The 22,458-nt window shown below is 46.5% G+C and overlaps 1 protein-coding gene across 2 annotated transcripts in view; it reads right to left on the bottom strand.

Moving 5' to 3' along the window:
- Positions 1–22,458, bottom strand: part of LOC137527819 (ectonucleoside triphosphate diphosphohydrolase 2-like) — a 130,147-nt gene that overhangs the window by 52,238 nt on the left and 55,451 nt on the right. For both annotated transcript variants that reach the window (XM_068248762.1, XM_068248763.1), the window contains exon 2: positions 7,498–7,615. In XM_068248762.1, coding sequence (XP_068104863.1) covers positions 7,498–7,615 — 118 coding nt within the window. The remainder of the gene's footprint in view (positions 1–7,497; positions 7,616–22,458) is intronic.

Below are 22,458 nucleotides of genomic sequence, written 5' to 3'. Positions count from 1 at the left end.
TCGGTCACAGTGCTGTATATCGGCGGGAAATTGACGCAGTGTATGGGTAGCTTAAAAGTTTAAGACATAGGAGAATAGGTAAAAGGGAAGTTGTGTGTGGGGTGGTAGACATGGTGGTCAGTGGGCAGGGTCCTAGGTAGGAGAGTTTGCTTGCCTGAAGAGATGAGTTTTCAGATTGCGCCTAAAAATAGTAAGTGTGGGCGAGTGGCAGATGTGTTGAGGGAGAGAGTGTTCCAGAGGAGGGGAGAGGATCTGGATAAGCGGGAGTGAGAAGAGGTGACCAGAGAGGAAGACAGGAGAATATTGTTAGTAGAGCGGAGATGGCATGCAGGATGGTATCTGGAAATAAGTTGATTAAGATAGGAAGGAACTAGGCAGTGGCGGACATACGGCCGTGCCGCCGCACAAGGGCCCCTGAAGTTCTGCTGCTTCAGGGGCCCATTAAGTATTGCAGGTTTTTTTTTTTGTTTTTTTTTATTTTTTTTTTTTTTAACCTGGGGGCCCAACTCCTGTCCTCCCCCCCTCACCTCGCCCCCCCCCCCCTCATGCGGCGGGAGAGCGGAAAATACAAGAAGTCTCCGGCCGGGGCGGCAGCTGCAGCTTGGTCTCCAACTTTGGAGACATATCGGAAACTAAGCAGCAGCTGCCTCTAGCGTCTGCTGCAGCCCCGGCCGGAGACTTCCTGTATTTTCTGCTCTCCCGCCGGCTGCAGCGCATACCGGGAGGGGGGCCCCGAGGTGAGTGAGGGAGGATAGGAGTCGGGCCCCCCACCCGGATAGCTACCCACCCGGCTACCTTACCCACCCACCCGGCTACCTACCCCGCTACCTAACCATCCACCCGGCTACCTACCCGGCTACCTAACCAGGCTACCTACCCACCCACCCGGCTACCTAGCTACCCACCCGGCTACCTAACCACCCTGCCGGCTATCTACCTGGCTACCTACCCACCCGGCTACCTAACCACTCTGCCGGCTATCTACCTGGCTACCTACCCACCCGGCTACCTACCCACCCGGCTACCTAGCTACCCACCCGGCTACCTAACCACCCTGCCGGCTACCTACCTGGCTACCTACCCACCCGGCTACCTAGCTACCCACCCGGCTACCTGACCACCCTGCCGGCTATCTACCTGGCTACCTACCCACCCGGCTACCTAGCTACCCACCCGGCTACCTAACCACCCTGCCGGCTATCTACCTGGCTACCTACCCACCCGGCTACCTACCCACCCGGCTACCTACCCACCCGGCTACCTAGCTACCCACCCGGCTACCTAACCACCCTGCCGGCTACCTACCCACCCGGCTACCTAACCACCCTGCCGGCTATCTACCTGGCTACCTACCCACCCGGCTACCTAGCTACCCACCCGGCTACCTAACCACCCTGCCGGCTATCTACCTGGCTACCTACCCACCCGGCTACCTACCCACCCTGCTGGCTACCTACCCACCCGGCTACCTACCCACCCACCCGGCTACCTACCCACCCACCCGGCTACCTACCCACCCGGCTACCTACCTACCCACCCGGCTACCTACCCACCCACCCGGCTACCTACCCACCCACCCGGCTACCTACCCACCCGGATACCTACCTACCCACCCGGCTACCTACCTACCCACCCGGCTACCTAGCCACCCACCCGGCTACCTAACCACCCACCCGGCTACCTACACACCCACCCGGCTACCTACCTACCCACCAGGCTACCTACCTACCCACCAGGCTACCTACCTACCTACCCACCCGGCTACCTACCAACCCACCAGGCTACCTACCCACCCACCCAGCTACCTAACCACCCACCTACCCACCCACCAGGCTACCTACCCACCCGCCTACCCAGCCACCCACCAGGCTACCCACCCGGCTACCCAGCCACCCACCAGGCTACTTACCCACCCGGCTAAGGGCTACCTACCTACCCACCCGGCTGCCTACCTACCCACCAGGCTACCTATCCACCCAACCACCCATGGGAGCTGCGCGCCGGATGGAGGCTGGGACAGGAGGTCTGCTGCTGCAGGTGAGTAAATGTTTTTTTTTTATTATTTATTTTAGCAGGTGTATGTTCTGGGCAGGTCTGCCACATGATTGCGTGTATGTTCTGGGCAGGTCTGCCACATGATTGCGTGTATGTTCTGGGCAGGTCTGCCACATGATTGCATGTATGTTCTGGGCAAATTTGCTACATGATTGCATGTGTTTTCTGGGCAAATCTGCCGACATGATTGCACGTATTTTCTGGGCATATCTGCCGACATGATTGCAGGTATTTTCTGGGCATATCTGCCGACATGATTGCAGGTATTTTCTGGGCATATCTGCCGACATGATTGCACGTATTTTCTGGGCATATCTGCCGACATGATTGCACGTATTTTCTGGGCATATCTGCCGACATGATTGCACGTATTTTCTGGGCATATCTGCCGACATGATTGCACGTATTTTCTGGGCATATCTGCCGACATGATTGCACGTATTTTCTGGGCATATCTGCCGACATGATTGCACGTATTTTCTGGGCATATCTGCCGACATGATTGCACGTATTTTCTGGGCATATCTGCCGACATGATTGCACGTATTTTCTGGGCATATCTGCCGACATGATTGCACGTATTTTCTGGGCATATCTGCCGACATCATTGCACGTATTTTCTGGGCAAATCTGCCGACATGATTGAATGTATTTTCTGGGCAAATCTGCTCACATTATGTGTATTTTCTTGAGAAAACCTGCACAATTATGTGAATTTTCTGGGGAAAGGGTCACCAAAACTTGGGCCCACTGTCTTTGCGTTGCACTTTTCAAGGGAACCTGAGGTGAGAATAATATTGAGGCTGCCATATTTCTCTCCTTTTAAGCAATACCAGTTGCCTGGTTGCCGTTCTGGTCCTCTGCCTCTTATTCTTTCAACCATAGACCCTGAACAAGCATGCAGCAGGTCAGGGGTTTCTGACAATATTGTCAGAACTGAGAAGATTAAGCTGCATGCTTGTTGCTGGTGTAATTCAGTTTATTACTGCAGCCAAATAGATCAGCAGGGCCGCCAGGCAACTAGTATTGTTTAAAAGGAAATAAATATGGCAGCCTCCATATCACTCTCACCCCGGGATCACTTTAAATTACAGTTAGCTCCGCCCTTATCCGGTCATTGCCACGCCCATTTTTTGCCGCGGCGCTACGCGCCGCAGGTTCTATCCACGCCCATTTTTTGCCTGCACCCATTTTGGGGCGCGGCGCGCTTCGCGCGCCGCAGGTCAGGGGGGCCCACAATTGATATTTTGCACAGGGGCCCACTGCTGCCTGTGTCCGCCACTGGAACTAGGTTGTGGAGAGCTTTGTAGGCGAGAGTAAAAGTGCTCATAGACCTAACGATTATGGGCAGATTCGACAAAGACAAATTTATCTCTAATCGAATCTGATTAGAGATAAATTTGTCTTTTTGTTGATTCTGCCCATACATTACAGGCAGATTCCCGTCCGATTTCAGCATGAAATCTTCAGGGAGTCAGCCGAGTCTGCACCGCCGCTGCCCCCAATGTATAATGTGCCCCCTGTGTGTGCATCTGTGTTGTAGCGGTGAGTAACCTCCAGGCAGCTCTCCGTACATGCTACTGGCGAATAGAGTCTGACAATATGCTCCAGTAGCGTGAACCGAGAGCCACCCGGAGGTTACAAGAGTTCGCTCGGAGCCTGCTACAGGACAGGTAACGTATTAATTCACACGGGGGGGGGGGGGCACATTTGCAGCGGCAGGGGTTTCGTCGCCTCGTCGCTGGTTCCAAAATTGGCCGCTGTACCGCCACACACCCGACCAACCAACTTCAGCCCAACATCTTGCGGCATGCATGATCGACCATGCGACCAACTTCCGAAATTGGTCGCTTTGTCAATCGGGCATGCACTTGGCAGCACCAATTTTCATCCAATTCGATTATAATAATCGAATTGGATGGTTGATTGGCTGCCAAGTCGCCTGATGTATGGCCACCTTAAAGTGAACCTCCGGACTAAAACTCTACTCAGCAGAACTGAAAAGGCTTGGTGTTTAACAATTTCACAGCATCAGAACTTTGTTTTCCTGACCAAAGCATCATTTTTAGCTGCATTTTTACCTAAGCTCCACCCATCAAAGAAAAAAAGCCAGAGCATGATGGGATTTCCTATGTTGTTCACGTTGCCTAGCAACTTAGAAGGGTCATCCGCACACAGGACAGTTGGAACTGTGTCTCATGCTCCCTGTCACCTCCTTTCAACCATAAAGATGGCTGCCATCATGAAATCAAACATTTGCCTGTTCTTTTAAAAACAAGGTGGGCAAGAGATTATATTACCTATCTATTTTAATTAACTTAACGAATGTTACTTAATGACAGTATGTTTGTTTAGGCTGAAGTTCCTCTTTCAGGATTTTAAATTGTATCCTTTGTGTAACTGGCAGCCAGTGAAGGGACTGATAGAGGGGGATTGAGGAGGTCACATGATGTTGCAGAGTGAAGAGGAGGGAGCAGACCCACGGTGACGCAAAGTATGTGCAAGCTGCGCTGCTCTCATTCAAGGGAATCTGAAGTAAAAATAAAACGTATGAAATAATTGTATTTGTAGTACAGCTAAGAAACAGAACATTAGTAGCCCAGATAGGACTCTCATATTGTTTCCAGTACAGGAAGAGTTAAGAAACTTCCCTTGTTATCTATGCAAAAGAGCTTCTCTGAGCTCTCCAACTAATTTAGTCAGAGAGCAGTGCTATTTTCTGAAGCGCTTTTACATTAAAGAAACAGTGAAAGACAACTTCAGATAAGGTTTTACTGTAGGGGATTTAACCTATTTTGGTTCCTGGACGTAGAAACTACGTCCAGGAACCATGCGCTACCGCGGCCAATCGCGCGCGTGCCAGCGCACTCCCGGCCGCGGATTCAGTAGCCAAGGAATCAATGTATCGGGCTATGGTGCCCGATCACTGATTCCTCTCCCCCGCTGAAAAAGCGACAGCTTCTCTCGGAAGCTGCGCCTTTTCTGGCCGTTCCCTCCCCGATGAGTCACTCTAAGCGTGTGTTACGCTTAGAGTGACGTCATGTAAACAAACTCATGGCCGCCATCTTGTGGCCAAAAAGTAAAACTACAACTAAAATTAAAAAAAATTAAACATAACACACAATTACATTATAAAACTTTACTTTACATCCCACCCTCCCAAAAATACCCAAATAAAATGTTTAATATAAAAAAAAAAAAAAAACCATTACAATAATAATAATAAAAAAAAAGGTAAATATTTACCTAAGGGTCTAAACTTTTTAAATATCAATGTAAAGATAAAATTTCTATATTTTTTTTTTATTTTAAACTTGTAAATAGTGATGGATGCAAAACGGAAAAAATGCACCTTTATTTCCAAATAAAATATTGTCGCCATACATTGTGATAGGGACATAATTTTAACGGTGTAATAACCGGGACATATGGGCAAATACAATACGTGAGTTTTAATTATGGAGGCATGTATTTTAAAACTATAATGGCTGAAATCTGAGAAATAATGATTTTTTCCGTTTTTTTCTTATTCTTCCTGTTAAAATGCGTTTACAGTAAAGTGGCTCTTAGCAAAATGTACCCCCCAAAGAAAGCCTAATTGGTGGCGGAAAAAACAAGATATAGATCAGTTCATTGTGAGAAGTAGTGATAAAGTTATAGGCTAATGAATGGGAGGTGAACATTTCTCAAGTGAAAACGACGGAACCTGAATGGGTTAAAGTAGCTCTGCTCTGTTTTATAGTTTAAAATGCAGAGCGTAGTTTGTAAACTGAAAATATTGAGAATGATGAAATGTTATGAAAAAAAAGCTATATCACAAAATAAAAATAAGGGCTGAGACACACCAGAAAAGCACCACCAAACGCTGGAGGTTTCAAATCTCTTCCCAATGTAATGCTATGGGGTTTTTTTTGTTTTTTTTTTACAAAACCTCATCGCTCCAGTGTGCACAGACACATAGGATAACATTAGCAGGAGGTTTCAAAAACTCAAAACGCTCAGAAAAACTCCTCTGGTGTGCACCAGGCCTACATGCGACTATAGTCGTTTGTAACGATCGTTCCCCGATCTTTACCAACGACGATCGTTACAAAAAACGAACCACCGACTATTAACCACCCTGGCGTTCTGATTAAATCGCCAGGGTGGCTGCGGGAGGGTTTTTTTTAAATAAAAAAAAAAACTATTTCATGCAGCCAACTGAAAGTTGGCTGCATGAAAGCCCACTAGAGGGCGCTCCGGAGGCCTCCGGCGCCCAGAATAAACAAGGAAGGCCGCAATGAGCGGCCTTCCTTGTTTTGCTTATATCGTCGCCATAGCGACGAGCGGAGTGACGTCATCGACGTCAGCCGACGTCCTGACGTCAGCCGCCTCCGATCCAGCCCTTAGCGCTGGCCGGAACTTTTTGTTCCGGCTGCGCAGGGCTCAGGCGGCTAGGGGGGCCCTCTTTCGCCGCTGCTCGCGGCGAATCGCCGCAGAGCGGCGGCGATCAGGCAGCACACGCGGCTGGCAAAGTGCCGGCTGCGTGTGCTGCACTTTATTTGATAAAAATCGGCCCAGCAGGGCCTGAGCGGCAGCCTCCGGCGGTGATGGACGAGCTGAGCTCGTCCAGACCGCTCAGGAGGTTAAGGCAAACGACGAACGAGCCAAATCGCTACAAAAGAAAGTTCTGTCTCGGCGGATTTTAACCAACGACGATCGTTTGCAAAAGTAGTACATCGTTGGAAACGGTCGTTCGTACTAGGCTTGACATGCGCATTTCACTATTTCTCTGTGAAACTTCTCATTTTTATGCGCAGGCGCAATACTTGCTTTACGTGATGTAACGTTCGTTCTAACGATCAGATCGTTACACACCTTTTAAAACTATCTTTACTTAGGTCGTTCTTTCATCAATTAAAAGTTCGTTCGTCGTTCTCAACGAACGATCGTTGTCGCATGTGTGTACGTAGCATAAGACACTCTTTCCTTTGCTACCAATGTTCTATTCATTATCCGTACGTCAAATACAATTCATTACGTCATAAGTTTTTTTTTCTCGCTTCTGGTGTCACTTTAAGGGAACCCTGGGGGTCACAAAGGCAAGCCCCACTTAGGGGGCGGGTAGGTTTTTTTTGTTTTTGTTATTTTAAAGCATGAAGGTTCATGTACCCTAGTTACACACTTGATTTCAACCTTAGCACCTGAACTCCAACCAGAGTACTGTAGCCATGAGGCTGTCCAGAAAGACCCACCCTGCTGCGCAGAGCAGGAGACCTTGTTACTCATTTTCCAATACCAGGACTAATGCACTGACTGGCAGCAATCTGACATTTCTGTGAGATGCTATAGTATGGTCATTTTATGACCATCTGACAACAATGTAAGCAAGTGGAAATAAGACAGAGAAAGCAGAATTTCCCATAAAAGAACGGTATGATGTCATCAGTAGCGCTGATTTACCTTTCACATCACACATGCTGCTCTGGCCCACGATCCCGGTGTCGTTCTCCTTGTTTGCCGGCCATTTGTAGATGAAGAGCGCTGTGTGGGAGGAGCCTGCGTCCAGGACGATGCCATACTGCAAGATAAAGATGATAAAAGGGTCAACATTATCCACGTTAAGTCAGCCATATGCGATGCAATCTTTTCAAGCTCAGACACACTATAAATCGCTTTTCTGAGCGCTTTTTGTCCTCCAGAGCTTCCTGAGAGCTTTTTCAAAACCGCTCCCATTGACTTCCATTAAAGTCTTATGTCTATGTTGTGTATCGTGTACTAGTGTATCATAGTCTAGGCCCAATTTTTTTTTTAGAGGAAAGTCAAATAACTTATCTGTATATTTTTGGGATGTGGGAGGAAACCAGCGTGCCCAGAGGAAACCCGTACAGACACGGGGAGAACATACAAACGCCTTGCAGATGTTGACCTAGCTGGGATTCAAACCGGGGACCCAGCGCTGCAAGGCGAGAGCGCTAACCACTACGCCACCGTGGTGCCCTAATAAAATGCTCAGTGAGGGTACATATTATACATGTACATACTATACATTTACACACACACACACACACACACACACACACACATATAATATAATATATACACACACATATACATATAATATATATACACACACACACACACACACACACACATATAATATAATATATACACACACATATACATATAATATATACACACACACACACACACACACACACACACACTGAGAATCTCTCGGAACACAACTGCTGCGTCATTTATGAAAATGCTGAGGCAGGGACTCCACCGCTAATGGCCAAAACCACAAAGACACACAAATGTCAGCAGTTTGCCCGGCTTTATAAACGCAAAGTATTGCTGTGATTGCGGCCGCCAGGGATCATCAGATTTCCCTCTCGCCTCGGAAAATCTACCCCTGCCAGGTGCGTAACAATAGGCCCTGCAAGGGATGCAGCTGCAGGGGGGGCTCTGGCTTTGGGGCCCTCCAGGGCCAATTTTAAGGGCAGGAGGGGGCGCAGTGCAGGAAGTGGGAGCAGCAGGCACAAACAGCAGCAGGGATTGGGGCCCCCGACTCCCCCTCTCCCTCACCTCATGCTACCATCAGCTCTCTCCCCTACAGCTACGTCCCTGTACCTTGCACATTGTGCATTACAGCAAATATACCTAACCAGTCTCCAGAGCTGCAGCAGATCTGCATAGGTGTTATGGAGCTGGGGTCACTTCTACTCCATATGCTTTCACAGCACTGAGGTAGTGTACTTGTACAGTATATGGGGATCAGTGACGTAGCAATAGGAGATGCAGAGGTTGCGATCACCCAGGGCCCTTGGACCGGAGGGCCCACTAGGGACCCTCGCTCAACTGCGGCACTAGCTCTTCAATGGTGCTATGCTGGTAATGATAAATTCTATATATGCTTTCAATTATTACTATTATCATTTATTGTATTCATAAAGCACCAACATACCGTATATACATATAAAAAGACCCGTGTATAAGTCGAGGTACCCACTTTTCCCTCAGAAACCAGTATAGCCCCCCTCCACAATAGCCAGATGTGTCCCAAGGATGATACAGCTGTGTCTCAAGACTCCACTAGATGGCATCATAGATATGAGACTCAGCGATTGCCACACAGGAAGAATCCCCGATCATTGCACTGCTGACATGTTGCTGCCATGCGCTGCTCCACGAGCCAGGGGACACAGGTAGTTATGAGCAGCACACCCTGCACACCATGTTGCAGGGGATGGGGGGCGCATAGACACAGCAGGGAGCCAGCTGGCAAGAGCAGGATCAGTAGTGCAAGATCCTTACACGCCTCTGCCAGTAACAAAACCTGCTCCACCATTTGCTCTGCTCCACTGACTCTCATATAAGCCAAGTTGGGGTAACCTTTCAGCACATTTTTAGTGCTGAAAAATTAGGCTTATATGCAAGTATATAAGGTATTACGCAGCACTGGACAATAAATACATAAAATGATACAAGGATGGCAGACCTAAATTAACAAGGTTATACAACATAGGACAAAAGTTATACAAGGCAAAGGGGGTACAAAATACATGATCATGTTTTTTGGGCTGGTTAGGTAGTTCCAGTAACATAAGTACGAGGCTGTAATAGGAAGGGAGCACATGATCATTTAGAATACACTAGGGAAGTGAGGACCCCTGCCAAAGGCTTACAATCTAAGGGGAGGGGAGATGGACACACTAGACAGGGCTGTAGAATAAGTATTCAAAAGAGGGTTTACTGTGTGGTAGGGGTGGGTAGGCCATCTTGAAGAGGTGGGTTTTGAGGGCTTGCTTGAATGTGTTAAAAGAGGGGGCAAGTCTGATGGGCGGTGGAAGGAAGGGAGTTCCAGAGGGTGGGGGCGGCTCTTGAGAAATCCTAAATGGTAATCATCAAACAGTCCCCCCTCCTCTGCTCACACCTCATACTGTATATAAATGAAGAAGGTACACTAGTGGAAGTGGCTGAGGTGCCTGGTCCCATCCGGCAGCACTCAGGACATATGATACTTCAGGACGGAGAAGGCTGGCACAGTCATGTTAGAAGCAGGGCTGTGGAGTCGGTACAAAAAAAATCTTCCGACTCCAACTCCGATTCCTCAGTTTATGAAACTGCGACTCCAACTCGACTCCGGGTACCCAAAATGGCCCTGACTCCGACTCCTTAGTCTAATACTTAACAGGGCTGTGGATTTTGTTCAAACATCATCCGACTCCTCAGTTTATGAAATCAACGACTCCAACTCCGGGTGCCCAAAATTGCTCTGACTCCGTGACTCCGACTCCACAGCCCTGGTTAAAAGCACAAGTTAGTTGTACAAGCTTCATGTAGCTGGATAAGAAGAGCTTTATTGCAACTTATGATGGTGTCGGCCTTCAACTTCTTAAGCACACCTCTGATACTGTGGATGTCCTCGGCAGGTTTTGTTACATCATGTCAATTGTTATGTGTAGAATGCTTAAAAAAATGTATCTGTCGGGCATCAAATCAAAAATCAATTCTTTATTTTTATCTGGTGAACAAGTAATAAGTATGATAACCAGGCAATCCAAAAGTTAAAATCACTATTCCTTTTCTTGTTGATAAATGATCATTCCCCAGTTTACCTAACTTATTTAGTACACAAAAAGGAAGTTGCAGGGCATGCTGGGTTGTCCTTTTTTGCTTCTGAACATTAGTTAAGTCTGAGGGGAAATAAAGAAGGGGAAAAAAAAAAAAAAAAAAACAGACAACCCAGCATGCCCTGCAACTTCCTTTTTGTGTACCAAATTTTGTGTGTACCAAATAAGAGTCACGCAAACTGGGGAATGATCATTTATCAACAAGAAAAGTAATAGAGATTTTAACTTTTGGATTGCCTGGTTAGCATCCTTATTACTCGTTTACCAGATAAAAAAAAAAGAATTCATTTTCGATTTTATGCCCGACAGTTACACTTTCAAGAGAAACCGTGACCAAGAATTGAACTTCATCCTAATCAGTAGCTGATACCCCCTTTCCCACGAGAAAACTTTACCTTTTGTCAAACTGATCAGGGTGGTCTGCATGGCTAATATGGTTGTAAAACCTGTCCCTTAGGAAACTGTCAGGACCAGGTCCTGACATCACACTGTGAACCTCATTGCATTGTGGGAAATAACAGCTGTTTACAGCTGGGTCCTAATGCCAAAAACGCAAGCAGCACCTCCTTCCACTGACATCACCTGCCAGCAGTAAAAATGTCACCATGTGGTAAAGGTCAGAATGTAAATCAGGGAGAGGAAAGTTTTTACAGTAGGCAAACCCTGACTAAATAATTTATACATAATTATTGTAAAAATGAAGCACTTTTTTATTACATTATTTTCACTGGAGTTCCTATTTAAGGGGGCCCAATGTAAAACTTGCACTGCAGCCCAAATCTCCTTAGCTACACCACTGGATCCGATCAATACTTAATACATTTGCAATACAATAAGCTCTCATTTTATATTCCAGATAAGTTAACCAAAGAAAAAACAGTTTAAGCGGTTATTCTGTGCCTATACTGATGGCAAACTAGCTGCAGTGTGTCTGTGCTGACCGCTGCTACTTCTAGTGCATACAGTATAAGCGGTTCTGCTGTGTCTATACTGATAGTAAGCTAGCTGCAATGTGTGCTGATCTCTGCTCACTCTAGTACGTACAGTATACGCTGTTACTCTGTGCCTATACTGATGGCAAACTAGCTGCAGTGTGTCTGTGCTGACCGCTGCTACTTCTAGTGCATACAGTATAAGCGGTTCTGCTGTGTCTATACTGATAGTAAGCTAGCTGCAATGTGTGCTGATCTCTGCTCACTCTAGTACGTACAGTATACGCTGTTACTCTGTGCCTATACTGATGGCAAACTAGCTGCAGTGTGTCTGTGCTGACCGCTGCTACTTCTAGTGCATACAGTATAAGCTGTTCTGCTGTGTCTATACTGATAGTAAGCTAGCTGCAGTGTGTGCTGATCTCCGCTCCCTCTGGTACGTACAGTATACGCTGTTACTCTGCCTGTACTGACAGTAAACAAGCTGCAGGTTGTGCTGATCTCTGCTCCTTACAGTATGTAGTTACTGTGTCTATACTGATAGTAAAGTACCTGCAGTTTGTGCTGATTTCTGCTACCTCCAGTACATACAGTATAAGCGGTTATACTATGTCTACACTGATAGTACACTAGCTGCAGTGAGTGCTGATCTCTGCTCTCTTCAGTATGTAGGGTTTAAGCAATCACTGTGTATACTGATGACATGTTTATTGATCTCCGCTCCCTCAGGTACATACACTACAAGCGGTTATGCTAGGTACACACTAAGATTTTCTTGCAGATTTACTTTCAGATCGATTATTTCCAACACGTCCGATCGATTTCATATCATTTTCCGTTCAATTTCCAGTGCAGTACAGTACAGGTTTTGCAGAAAACACACAATCACAGGCGAGGCAATTAGTGTCTCAGCAGAGCTGATTAACTACCTGTGTGGATTTCCACAAAACATGCACTGTTGGTGGGCCTTGAGGACAGGGTTGGGGAACACTGATTTAGAGAGTTTAGCCTGTTTAATTCCCCCTCTTCTGTCACTAATCACAACTGTAATTTGATCTCTCAGCTGTGTCAGCTGGCTGCCTAGGCAAAGCAGCTAATTTGTAAACACAGGACGTAAACCCTATGGCCTCAATTCACTAAGCTTATCTCCTGTCTTTAATAACTCTTCTAGAGTTGTTACCATGGTGATAAGGCATGTAGTATTCAGGAAACATATTTACCTCAGGAAAGCCTAAAGTTAACTCTTCAGTCTTTAAGTTAACTCTCCAATCTTTAAAATAACTCCAGAGTTAAAGACAGGCAGTTAATTAACTGCGTGTGAAAATATCTACAGAGGAGGTAAAATAACTACAGAGGAGGTAACTTAAGGAATAAAGAGATAAGATAACTGTGTGTGGAGGTAAGTTTTCTCTTGCCTTATTATCTCTAGCATGATCTTAGTGAATTGAGGCCAATGGCCTCAATTCACTAAGATCATGCTAGAGATAATAAGGCAAGAGAAAACTTACCTCCACACGTGAGAGAGTTATCTTACCTCTTCATTCCTTAAGTTACCTCTCCTGTAGTTAATTTACCTCTCCTGTAGTTAATTTACCTCCTCTGTAGTTATTTTCACATGCAGCTAATTAACAGCCTGTCTTTAACTCTGGAGTTATTTTAAGGATTGGAGAGTTAATTTAAAGACAGAAGAGTTAACTTTAGGCTTGCCTGAGGTAAAATGTTTCCTGAATACTACATGCCTTATCACCATGGTAACAACTGTAGAAGAGTTATTAAAGACAGGAGATAAGTTTAGTGAATTGAGGCCTATGTCTGCTTCCGTGAAAGCAGGAAGTAGACACTGCAGCTTTATAGCAGGATTTGTGTCAGCTGTAACAAAAATGTTTGTTTTTTTTCAGAGCAGAGGGGACGTTCTGAGTTCAGGTCCTCTTTAATACAGGCCACCTGTAGCATGCTGGGATCTCCAAGCCCCAGGTGCTTATCAGTAGGCTGTGTACTGAGGAGGACAGCGCAACCGGCTACTCCTGTAGATTACATTACATTCACTTTTACCCACTTTCTTCCCAATAGAAGATGTGTACATTCACAGGTCACTCTGCCTTTCAGAAACACAGAGACCAAGAGACCAGAACCAACGCCTTCACCAAGAGCGTCAATCATATGTGCTGGCAACATTCTCCACTGACAGATCCGACTGAAGTTTTACCAGCCTTGTACTGTTTTAGGCCTGAAACCCACTACAAATCGCAAATGGCTATGTGCAGAGATTCATGAGCGATTTGATAGCGCTTCATTACCTTACATTGAAGCACAAATGCTCCCAAAATGCTGCAGGTCCTGCGATTGCAATTTTTCTAATCACAGTCTGATGGTACTGTGGAGTTTGTTACATTTATTTACATTGGCAGAGCGTTTAGGGAAATTGCTGAAAGCGATCCCTGAATCCTCAAAAAAGGACTTTAGTGGGTTCTAGCCCTAATGCTGGGCATAGACGGGTCGATCCGGCGGCTGATCGACCCCAGCAGAGTCCCCGCTCGTCCCCACCGGCGGTCTTTATCAGCCGCTCGATTCCCTGCCATTGTCTGCCGGTGGGAATCGAGCGGGCGCAGGTCGAGCGGCTTGATCGTGCCAGCTGAATATTATCAGCTGGCCGGAGCAGCTGGTCGATACACGGTACACAAACGTACCGTGTATCCCCAGCATAAGGCTGTAGACACACTATGAGCGCTTTCTGAGTGCTTGTCTGACCATCAGAGCTTTTCTTTTTTAATGCTCCCATTGACTTGCATTAAATGGCATGGTAAAATTGCCACGATCTTGATTTTTCAACAAGGTTGCTGCAATTTTACTGCAAGTCAATGGGAGCAATTTAACCACTTTACCCCCACGCGTACGCATTTCTCCCCGTCCCTTTTTCCTTCCTTTCACCCCCAGGGACGGAGAAATGCGTACTTTCCGTGCTCCCGCCGCTGCCCGCGCTCCCGCTCGCTTTAGCGCACACTCCCGCTAGTAAACACGCCGCCGGCCACTCTTCCGTAGATCAATGAACTGGAAAATCCATTCCCGTTCGTTGATCTAAGCCCCGCAATGATCCGCTGCTTATCCGATAAGCAGCGCGATCATTGTGAAAAAAAAATCGTTCTCAGCCTCCTAGTACTTCCTGCAGGTCGCATTAAACAAAAAGTTATTGTTGCCATCTTGTGGCCAAATAGTAAAACTACACCCTAAAGCATTTTTCACATACAAATAAATGTTTTACACTAAAAATTAACCCCTTACCTCCCACACTTCCCAATTTATTTTTTTTTGCAATTAAAAAAAAAAAAAAAAAAAATTTACAATGAAAAAAAAATAAAATAAAAATACATAAATAGTTACCTTAGGGACTGAACTTTATAAAGTAACAGTGTTATACCCTCTTGACATAAATATTTAAAAACTATGGGCTTGTAATTAGGGATGGACGCAAAACTGAAAAAAAAAATGCACCTTATTTCCAATTAAAATATTGGCGCCAAACATTGTGATAGGGACATAATTTAAACGGTTTTATAACCGGGAGAAAATGGCAAATACATTTCATGGGTTTTAATTACAGTAGCATGCATTATTTAAAAACTATAAAGGCCAAAAACTGAAAAATAAATTTTTCCCCACATTTTTTCCTATTTTCCCATTAAAACACATTTAGAATAAAATAATTCTTGGCATAATGTCCCACCTAAAGAAAGCCTAATTGGTGGCGGAAAAAAGATATAGTTAATTTCATTGTGATAAGTAATAATGGTACTTATCCGTTAGCCGGGCGCATCCTCTAGGTGGCGACAAAACTCCACCAGAGTTACATCTTTCCCTACTATCCATGTTGGCCTGGAGGGGGAATAGTAATTAGCGCCGCCTGCCAGATGCGCCCGGCTAACGGATAAGTACCGTAATAATAAAGTTATAGACTAATGAATGGAAAGAGCGCTGAAAGGTGAAAATTGCTCTGGTGGTCAAGGTGTAAAACCCCTCAGTGGTGAAGTGGTTAAAGTGATTGTCCAATCTAGAAGAAAAAGAAAAAAAAAGCTCATAAATCTCTGACGGTCAGAAAAGCTCCCAGAAAGCTATCAATGTGTCATGCTTGCTCAGGGGTCTATGGCCTCCATATCACTCGCCCTTTCCCCATCAGATTATTTTGTGTCCAAGAAAGGGATCAATTTTGTGCAGTCATTTGAAAAATCGATCCCATTCTTGATCGGGAGCTGATCAGACATGCTGGAAATTACTGATCTGATGGAAAAATTGCATTATGTGTATCAGCCTTTGGAATTGCATGCGGCAAAATGCACACTACCACCTTCCTCATTGAAGTTAAAGAGGGAAAAAAAAAAACCTCTGGGGGATACTTACTCTGGGAGGGGGAAGCCTGAGGGTCCCAAAGAGGCTTCCCCCATCCCTGTAGCTGCAGGCAATCCAGCGCTGGCTCCCCCCCCCCCCCCCCCCACAAGCTTGCCAAGGCTTAGTTTATTTACCTCTCCGGGATCCAGCGCAGGCGCAGTAGTGGTTCTTCGTTCAGGTCGAAATCCGAGTCCGATCGTATCCGCTCTACTGCGCAGGCGCAAAAGGACTTGGGTTTGCCTATTTCAGCCTTAACCCAAATGAAGCGCGGCTAGTGTTCGCGGTTGATAAATATTCACCTCCCCCGCATTTCGGGGACCTGCGCACACGCCACAATTAGGGCTGTTTTCCACTAGCAGCTTTTTTTGCGATCCGATTCCGATCGCTTGAGGATGACAAAACGCTAGGTAGTACTAAACTAATGGGAAATAGTGTCGGAACGTTTCCATTAGTCCAATGCGATTGCAGTGTTTGGCATGCTGCATGACACCCGTTAGATCAGAGGTGTCAAACTCACTCATGTAAAGGCGCCAAAATGTAAAGCATGTTCTAATGGCCGCCAAGTGATTCCTGACCGATTTCAGCATTTAGGGCCCATTTACACTAGAAGCGCTTTTTGGAGCGTTTTACAATTGATTAGTGTTTTTTAAAAACACTCCCATTCACTTTCATTAAACTCGCAGTAAAAAAACAAAACAAAAAAAATTACAGTGATTTCACGATTGCGTACGCAAAAATCGGTGATTTTCCCACGATTTTTACTGCGATTTTAATGAAAGTGAATGGGAGCGATTTTAAAAAACACTAATCAATCGCAAAATGCTCATAAAACGCTTCTAGTGTGAATGGGCCCTCAATCTTTCTGCAATCCCCCTCCTGATGCCACCTCGTCACCCCGGCCGCTGTCCCCCTGGTGTAAATGACCCCTTTACCTGTCTCCCCCATGTGGTTGCCGTTCACAATTATCGCAAGCAGTTACCGGCACGCACGCAATCGAACATGTCGGCCCAAGATTTTCCAGCATGTCTGATCGATACATACAACCAATTGATGCATTGTCTATTGGGCACGCTTTTAGCAGTAACGATTTTCATCAGATGTGCTAGTAATCGAATCGGACAGTAGATCGGCTGCCAATCTACAGATGTATGGCCACCTCAAATCACAGGCCAAATTGTTTATTAGGATTAAGGCTGGTTTCACACCAGGACGTTGCGTTTTAGGGGACGTTATGGTCGCATAACGTGCCCCTAACACAACGCCTGGTGCTCCCTGCTTTGGACGTCAGTGAGAGCCGCGTTGTGCAGCTCACTCTGGCATCCGTGATGCGCACTCTTGGACGCATGCGGCATCACGTGGTCCCGCCGGCCAATCGCCGCACAGAGCGGCCGTTCCAAGAAGTAAACACTGCACGTCACTGAGTGCAGTGAATATTAATTAGCCATGTGCCTGGCCACTCTCCGCTCCTCCCCAATGTTACTGAGCATGTGCAAGCAGTCTAACGCGGCTCTGCCGCTTACAAAGTACTGCATGCAGTACGTTGACTTATGGCGCAGCGTTACTGTGTAACGCAACGTGGGCACTGTGAACAGCCCATTGATTTTTCATTGCTGTGCGGTGGGGTGCGTTACAGGCTGCTCTAACGTGCGCCTGTAACGTCCCACTGTGAAACCAGCCTTAAGGTGGCCATACACTGGCCCGATTCGCCGCCGTTTCGACAGCAGATTCGATCACTGGGATCTAATCTGCTGCCAATTGTTCGCGCTACACGCAGAATTTCGATCCTTTTCGTCCGATCCCGTCGATCGCTCCGTGCGGAAAATTAGCGTCGATTGCCCGCGGGTAGGGAGCGCGTCGCTAGCGGCGTTCGAGTACCCGACAACCGACGCAATAGAGCCGCATACATTACCTGCTCCGCCGGCACGTCTACGCCCGGTCAACGCTGCTCCGTGTCCGCGCTGGTCTCCGGCATGCTTCAGTCCCTCCGGCCCGGCAGGAAGTTTTAACAGTAGAGGGCGCTCTACTGTTTAAACTTCCTGCCGGGCAGGAAGAAGTAAAGCATGCCGGGGCCGGAGACCAGAGCGGAGACGGAGCAGCGGTGACCTGGGGACTGGAGTCGCGCCGGCAGAGCAGGTAATGTGGGCATGCGGGCGGGGGGAGCAGCGGCAGCACCACCACAGATTGTGAACGCTTTCAGGCTGAAATCGGTTCACAATCTGTTTGCAGTAAAGGCAGCCATACGATCCCTCTCTGATCAGATTCGATCAGATAGGGATCTGTCAGTTGGTCGAATCTGATGGCAAATCGACCAGTGTATGGCTACCTTTAATGTTTATTGAACAGTCTCAAATCAAGTGGCGTACCTATAGTGACCGTCTGTGGGGGGCCGCTCCTCCCACTTCTGCAGAGTAGTGCAGTGGAGCAGTTTAATGTTTACCTGCTGACTTAAAGGACACCCGAGGCCAAAATAAACTAATGAAATAAACGATTGTATCCATCTTCCTCATCCTAAAAATGACTTAAAACTTAAAAAGCAGAGTTAAACATAAAATAAAACTGCAGAATATTTTAACTGTTTTATTGTTTTTGCTCATTGACACATTCATTGAAGTATGCTAGAGCTAAAATCTATGAACTATTGTCCCTTTTTATCTCTTTCCTGCTCTCAGAAGCCATTTTCTGCTAGGTAAGTGTTTCATAGTTGGAATTTCTTATCAGTGAGGGTCACACTGTAGTCACTTCCTGTCTGAGTCAGGACTGAGTCAGCCACTTATATACCTGATATTTAACGCTTTCAGGCAGAGGGGGAAAAAAAAAAAAAAAAAAAAAAAAAAAAAAAAACACAGCATAGTGTGCTAGGATCTGTACATACCCATGTCTATCTCATGTCACCTCGGGTATCCTTTAATAGGGCCTCCCTGCAAAAATGATAGCATGGTGCCCCCTTGGTTCCGGAACCCCATGTGATCGAAATGGCAGCAGTGTTCTGCTGTGAAGCAGTTTCTGGAAGCAGGCAATAATTACACACGCTCCTGCACACGGTTTAGTGAGCGAATGGGGAGGTTTCTTTGCCAAGTTGCTGCACTTGTGGTTGGGGAGAGGGGGGAGGAGGGGCTTCCAATGCAATAGCAGGGGTCGCAGGGGTGATTGCTACACCCATGGCTCCAGTGCTGCTTGGGGTCTCCCCAGATGTTCCAGACAGCCTGCGCTCTATGCTGCAATCCTCTGACTCTGAATGCAGGTCACGTGATCAGAAGCTGGAGGTAGGCAAGCATAGAGAGCGTTCAGCTGCCAGGAAGAACAGAAGAGACCCAGGACAAAATCGCTGGAGCAGGTAGATATTTCACTGCTCTGCTGCGCTACACTGCTAAGTGGGAAGAGTGTGTCAGGGGTGGGGAGGATTTGGTAGATAAAACATGTATCCAGGGTACTAATGCATGCAAATTATATGCAGCATCAAACTGGGCCAATCAAATGCGCTTACTGCCGATTTGAACTGGTCCAATTCTACCTGGCATGCAGTTTGCACACAAGTCGTAATTATTTGCACCTCTATTCAGGAACCCAGAGATGCTCATCAAGTTTTAAGGGCTAAAAATGACGGTATGCAGATGAGACGATCTCATTGGCCTTCTGCCCAGTTTGAGTACCTAGACACCAGTAATGATCAGTCACATGTATTTCTGGCACTCCTTGCGCCCTGCCCACTAACAGATGTGCAGCTTCTCACAGGCACACAGATGTATTTACTAGTGTTATTATTATGATTGATGTATTTTTCCTGTCTTCATTGTGATGTTCAATAAACTGATACTTTTGAAAATATTTAGAGTGGTTCTGTTATATGGGCTTCCTTTCCCCCTTTTTCCATTTTGGAATAAGGCTGTAACATAAAATGTGGAAAAAGTGTTGAACTGTCAATACTTTCATGGATGCACTGCATGACTATGGTAGGATTAGAGTGTGAGCTCCTCTGAGGACAGTCAGTGACATGACTATGTACTCTGTAATGTGCTGCAGAAGAGGTCAGTGCTATATAAATACATAATATGGTAGGACATTAGACTATGGCTATGGCAGGGATTATATTGGCCTCAATTCACTAAGATCATGCTGGAGATAAGGCAAGTAAGAGAGTTATCTTATCTCTTCATTCCTTACGTTACCTCTTCTGTAGTTAATTTACCTCCTCTGTAGTTATTTTTACACGCAGTTAATGAACAGCCTGTCTAACTCTGGAGTTATTTTAAGGATTGAAGAGTTAACTTTAGGTTTGCCTGAGGTAAAATGTTTCTTGAATACTACATGCCTTATCACCATAGTAACAACTCTAGAAGAGTTATTAAAGACAGGAGATAAGCTTAGTGAATTGAGGCCAATGGCCTCAATTCACTAAGATCATGCTGGAGATAATAAGGCAAGAGATAACTTACCTCCACACAGTGAGAGAGTTATGTTATCTCTTCATTCCTTAAGTTACCTCTTCTGTAGTTAATTTCACACGCAGTTAATAAACAGCCTGTCTAACTCTGGAGTTATTTTAAGGATTGAAGAGTTAACTTAAAGACAGAAGAGTTAACTTTAGGTTTGCCTGAGGTAAAATGTTTCCAGAATACTACATGCCTTATCACCATGGTGATAACTCTAGAAGAGTTATTAAAGACAGGAGATAAGCTTAGTGAATTGAGGCCATTGTGAGCTCCTCTAAGGACAGTAATGTGCTGCAGAAGATGTCAACGTTATATAAAATATTATCATCCACTTCAGGACGAGAGCAATTTTCACATATCAGCGCTGCTCCCATTTATTTGCCATCCAGTATTCCGAACAGTAGTTGTGACGTAGTGTGCTTGCGCAGAACGCTACCAGCCATACGATCAAGTACGCGCATCTGCCAGGCACGCCTGCACAGTCAGACCCTGACCAGGAAGTGAGTTCAGAGATCGGTACGTGGTAACAAAGGATCGCACTACATATGCCTGCTCCCCCCGGGGTTTTTTTTTTTGTTTTTTTTTGTTTTTTTTTTATTATTAAAGGTGTTCTGTAGCGGTATTTAAAAACAAAAGTGTCACTTACCTGGGGCTTCTAAAGGACCCCTGCAGATATCCTGTCCCGCGCCGTCACTCAAAAATCCTGCGTTCCCTGCTGCGGGTCATCTGCCATTTGGAAATTCACTGCGGCTATGTGGCAGCGCGCGTCCTTGCTTCTGTCTCTGGGAGCTTACTGCGCAGGTGCAGTACAAAGTTTTCTCGTACTATGCATTAGGCTCCCAGAGAAGCAAGCGAGAGCGAGGACGAGCGTGGCAAAGGACGCGCAGCCACAGTGACATTTGTCTTGTCAAACGAATAATTGGAAGGTGACCCGCAGCAGGTAATGGAGGATTCGTAAAGGGATACTGTAGGGGGGGGGGGGGGGGGTCAGGGGAAAATGAGTTGAACTTACCCGGGGCTTCTAACAGCTGCCTGCAGATATCCTGTACCGCGCCGTCACTTAAAGGGATACTGTAGGGGGGGGGGGGGGGGTCGGGGAAAATGAGCTGAACTTACCCGGGGCTTCTAATGGTCCCCCGCAGACATCCTGTGTTGGCGCAGCCACTCACCGATGCTCCGGCCCGCCTCTGGCTCACTTCTGGAATTTCAGACTTTAAAGTCAGAAAACCACTGCGCCTGCGTTGCCGTGTCCTCGATCCCGCTGATGTCATCAAGAGCGTACAGCGCAGGCCCAGTATGGTCTGTGTCTGCGCAGTACACTCCTGGTGACATCAGCGGGAGCGAGGACACTGGCGTGCAGGCGCAGTGGTTTTCTGACTTTAAAGTCAGAAATTCCAGAAGTGAACTGGAGGCGGGGCCGGAGCATCGGTGAGTGGCTGCGCCAACACAGGATGTCTGCGGGGGACCATTAGAATCCCCGGGTAAGTTCAGCTCATTTTCCCCGACCCCCCTACAGTATCCCTTTAAGTGACGGCGCGGGACAGGATATCTGCAGGCAGCTGTTAGAAGTCCCAGGTAAGTGACACTTAAATAATTGCTAAAGAACCCCTTTAAAAATTCTTTTTTTTGCACTAAGGTATCCTTTAACGACCTCTACCTGCTCGCCTTCTTCACAATGCCTAACCCCCGAACAGGAGGACGTTCCTAACTCCTATACACCCTACGAAACACACACCAGGTTCATCCTTCCATTTGATTTTTTTTTTAATCCAGCAGTTAGCTCCCAGCAGGAGATGCTGTTCTGACATCTTCAGGTGGCCCAGCGCCCAGATTTTATAGGAAGAATTGGCATTGCTCAGCCTCAAATTATTTTGGCAGCCATCTGTGATTGCATCAGTATGTAAGTTCAGTCAAGTATAACCAAGCCAAGAAGGAGGAAACCGTTGGGGGGGGGGGGGGGGGGGTGCTAAGCCTGTGAGGATCTCTGAGGGGATCAGGGCTATGCAGGTTCTTCCTCCTTAAAAATCAACATGAAAAAGTAAA

The sequence above is a fragment of the Hyperolius riggenbachi genome, chromosome 8, assembly GCF_040937935.1.
Source record: "Hyperolius riggenbachi isolate aHypRig1 chromosome 8, aHypRig1.pri, whole genome shotgun sequence".
Lineage (NCBI taxonomy): Eukaryota > Metazoa > Chordata > Amphibia > Anura > Hyperoliidae > Hyperolius > Hyperolius riggenbachi.
This window is presented reverse-complemented; position numbering and strand designations above follow the sequence as displayed.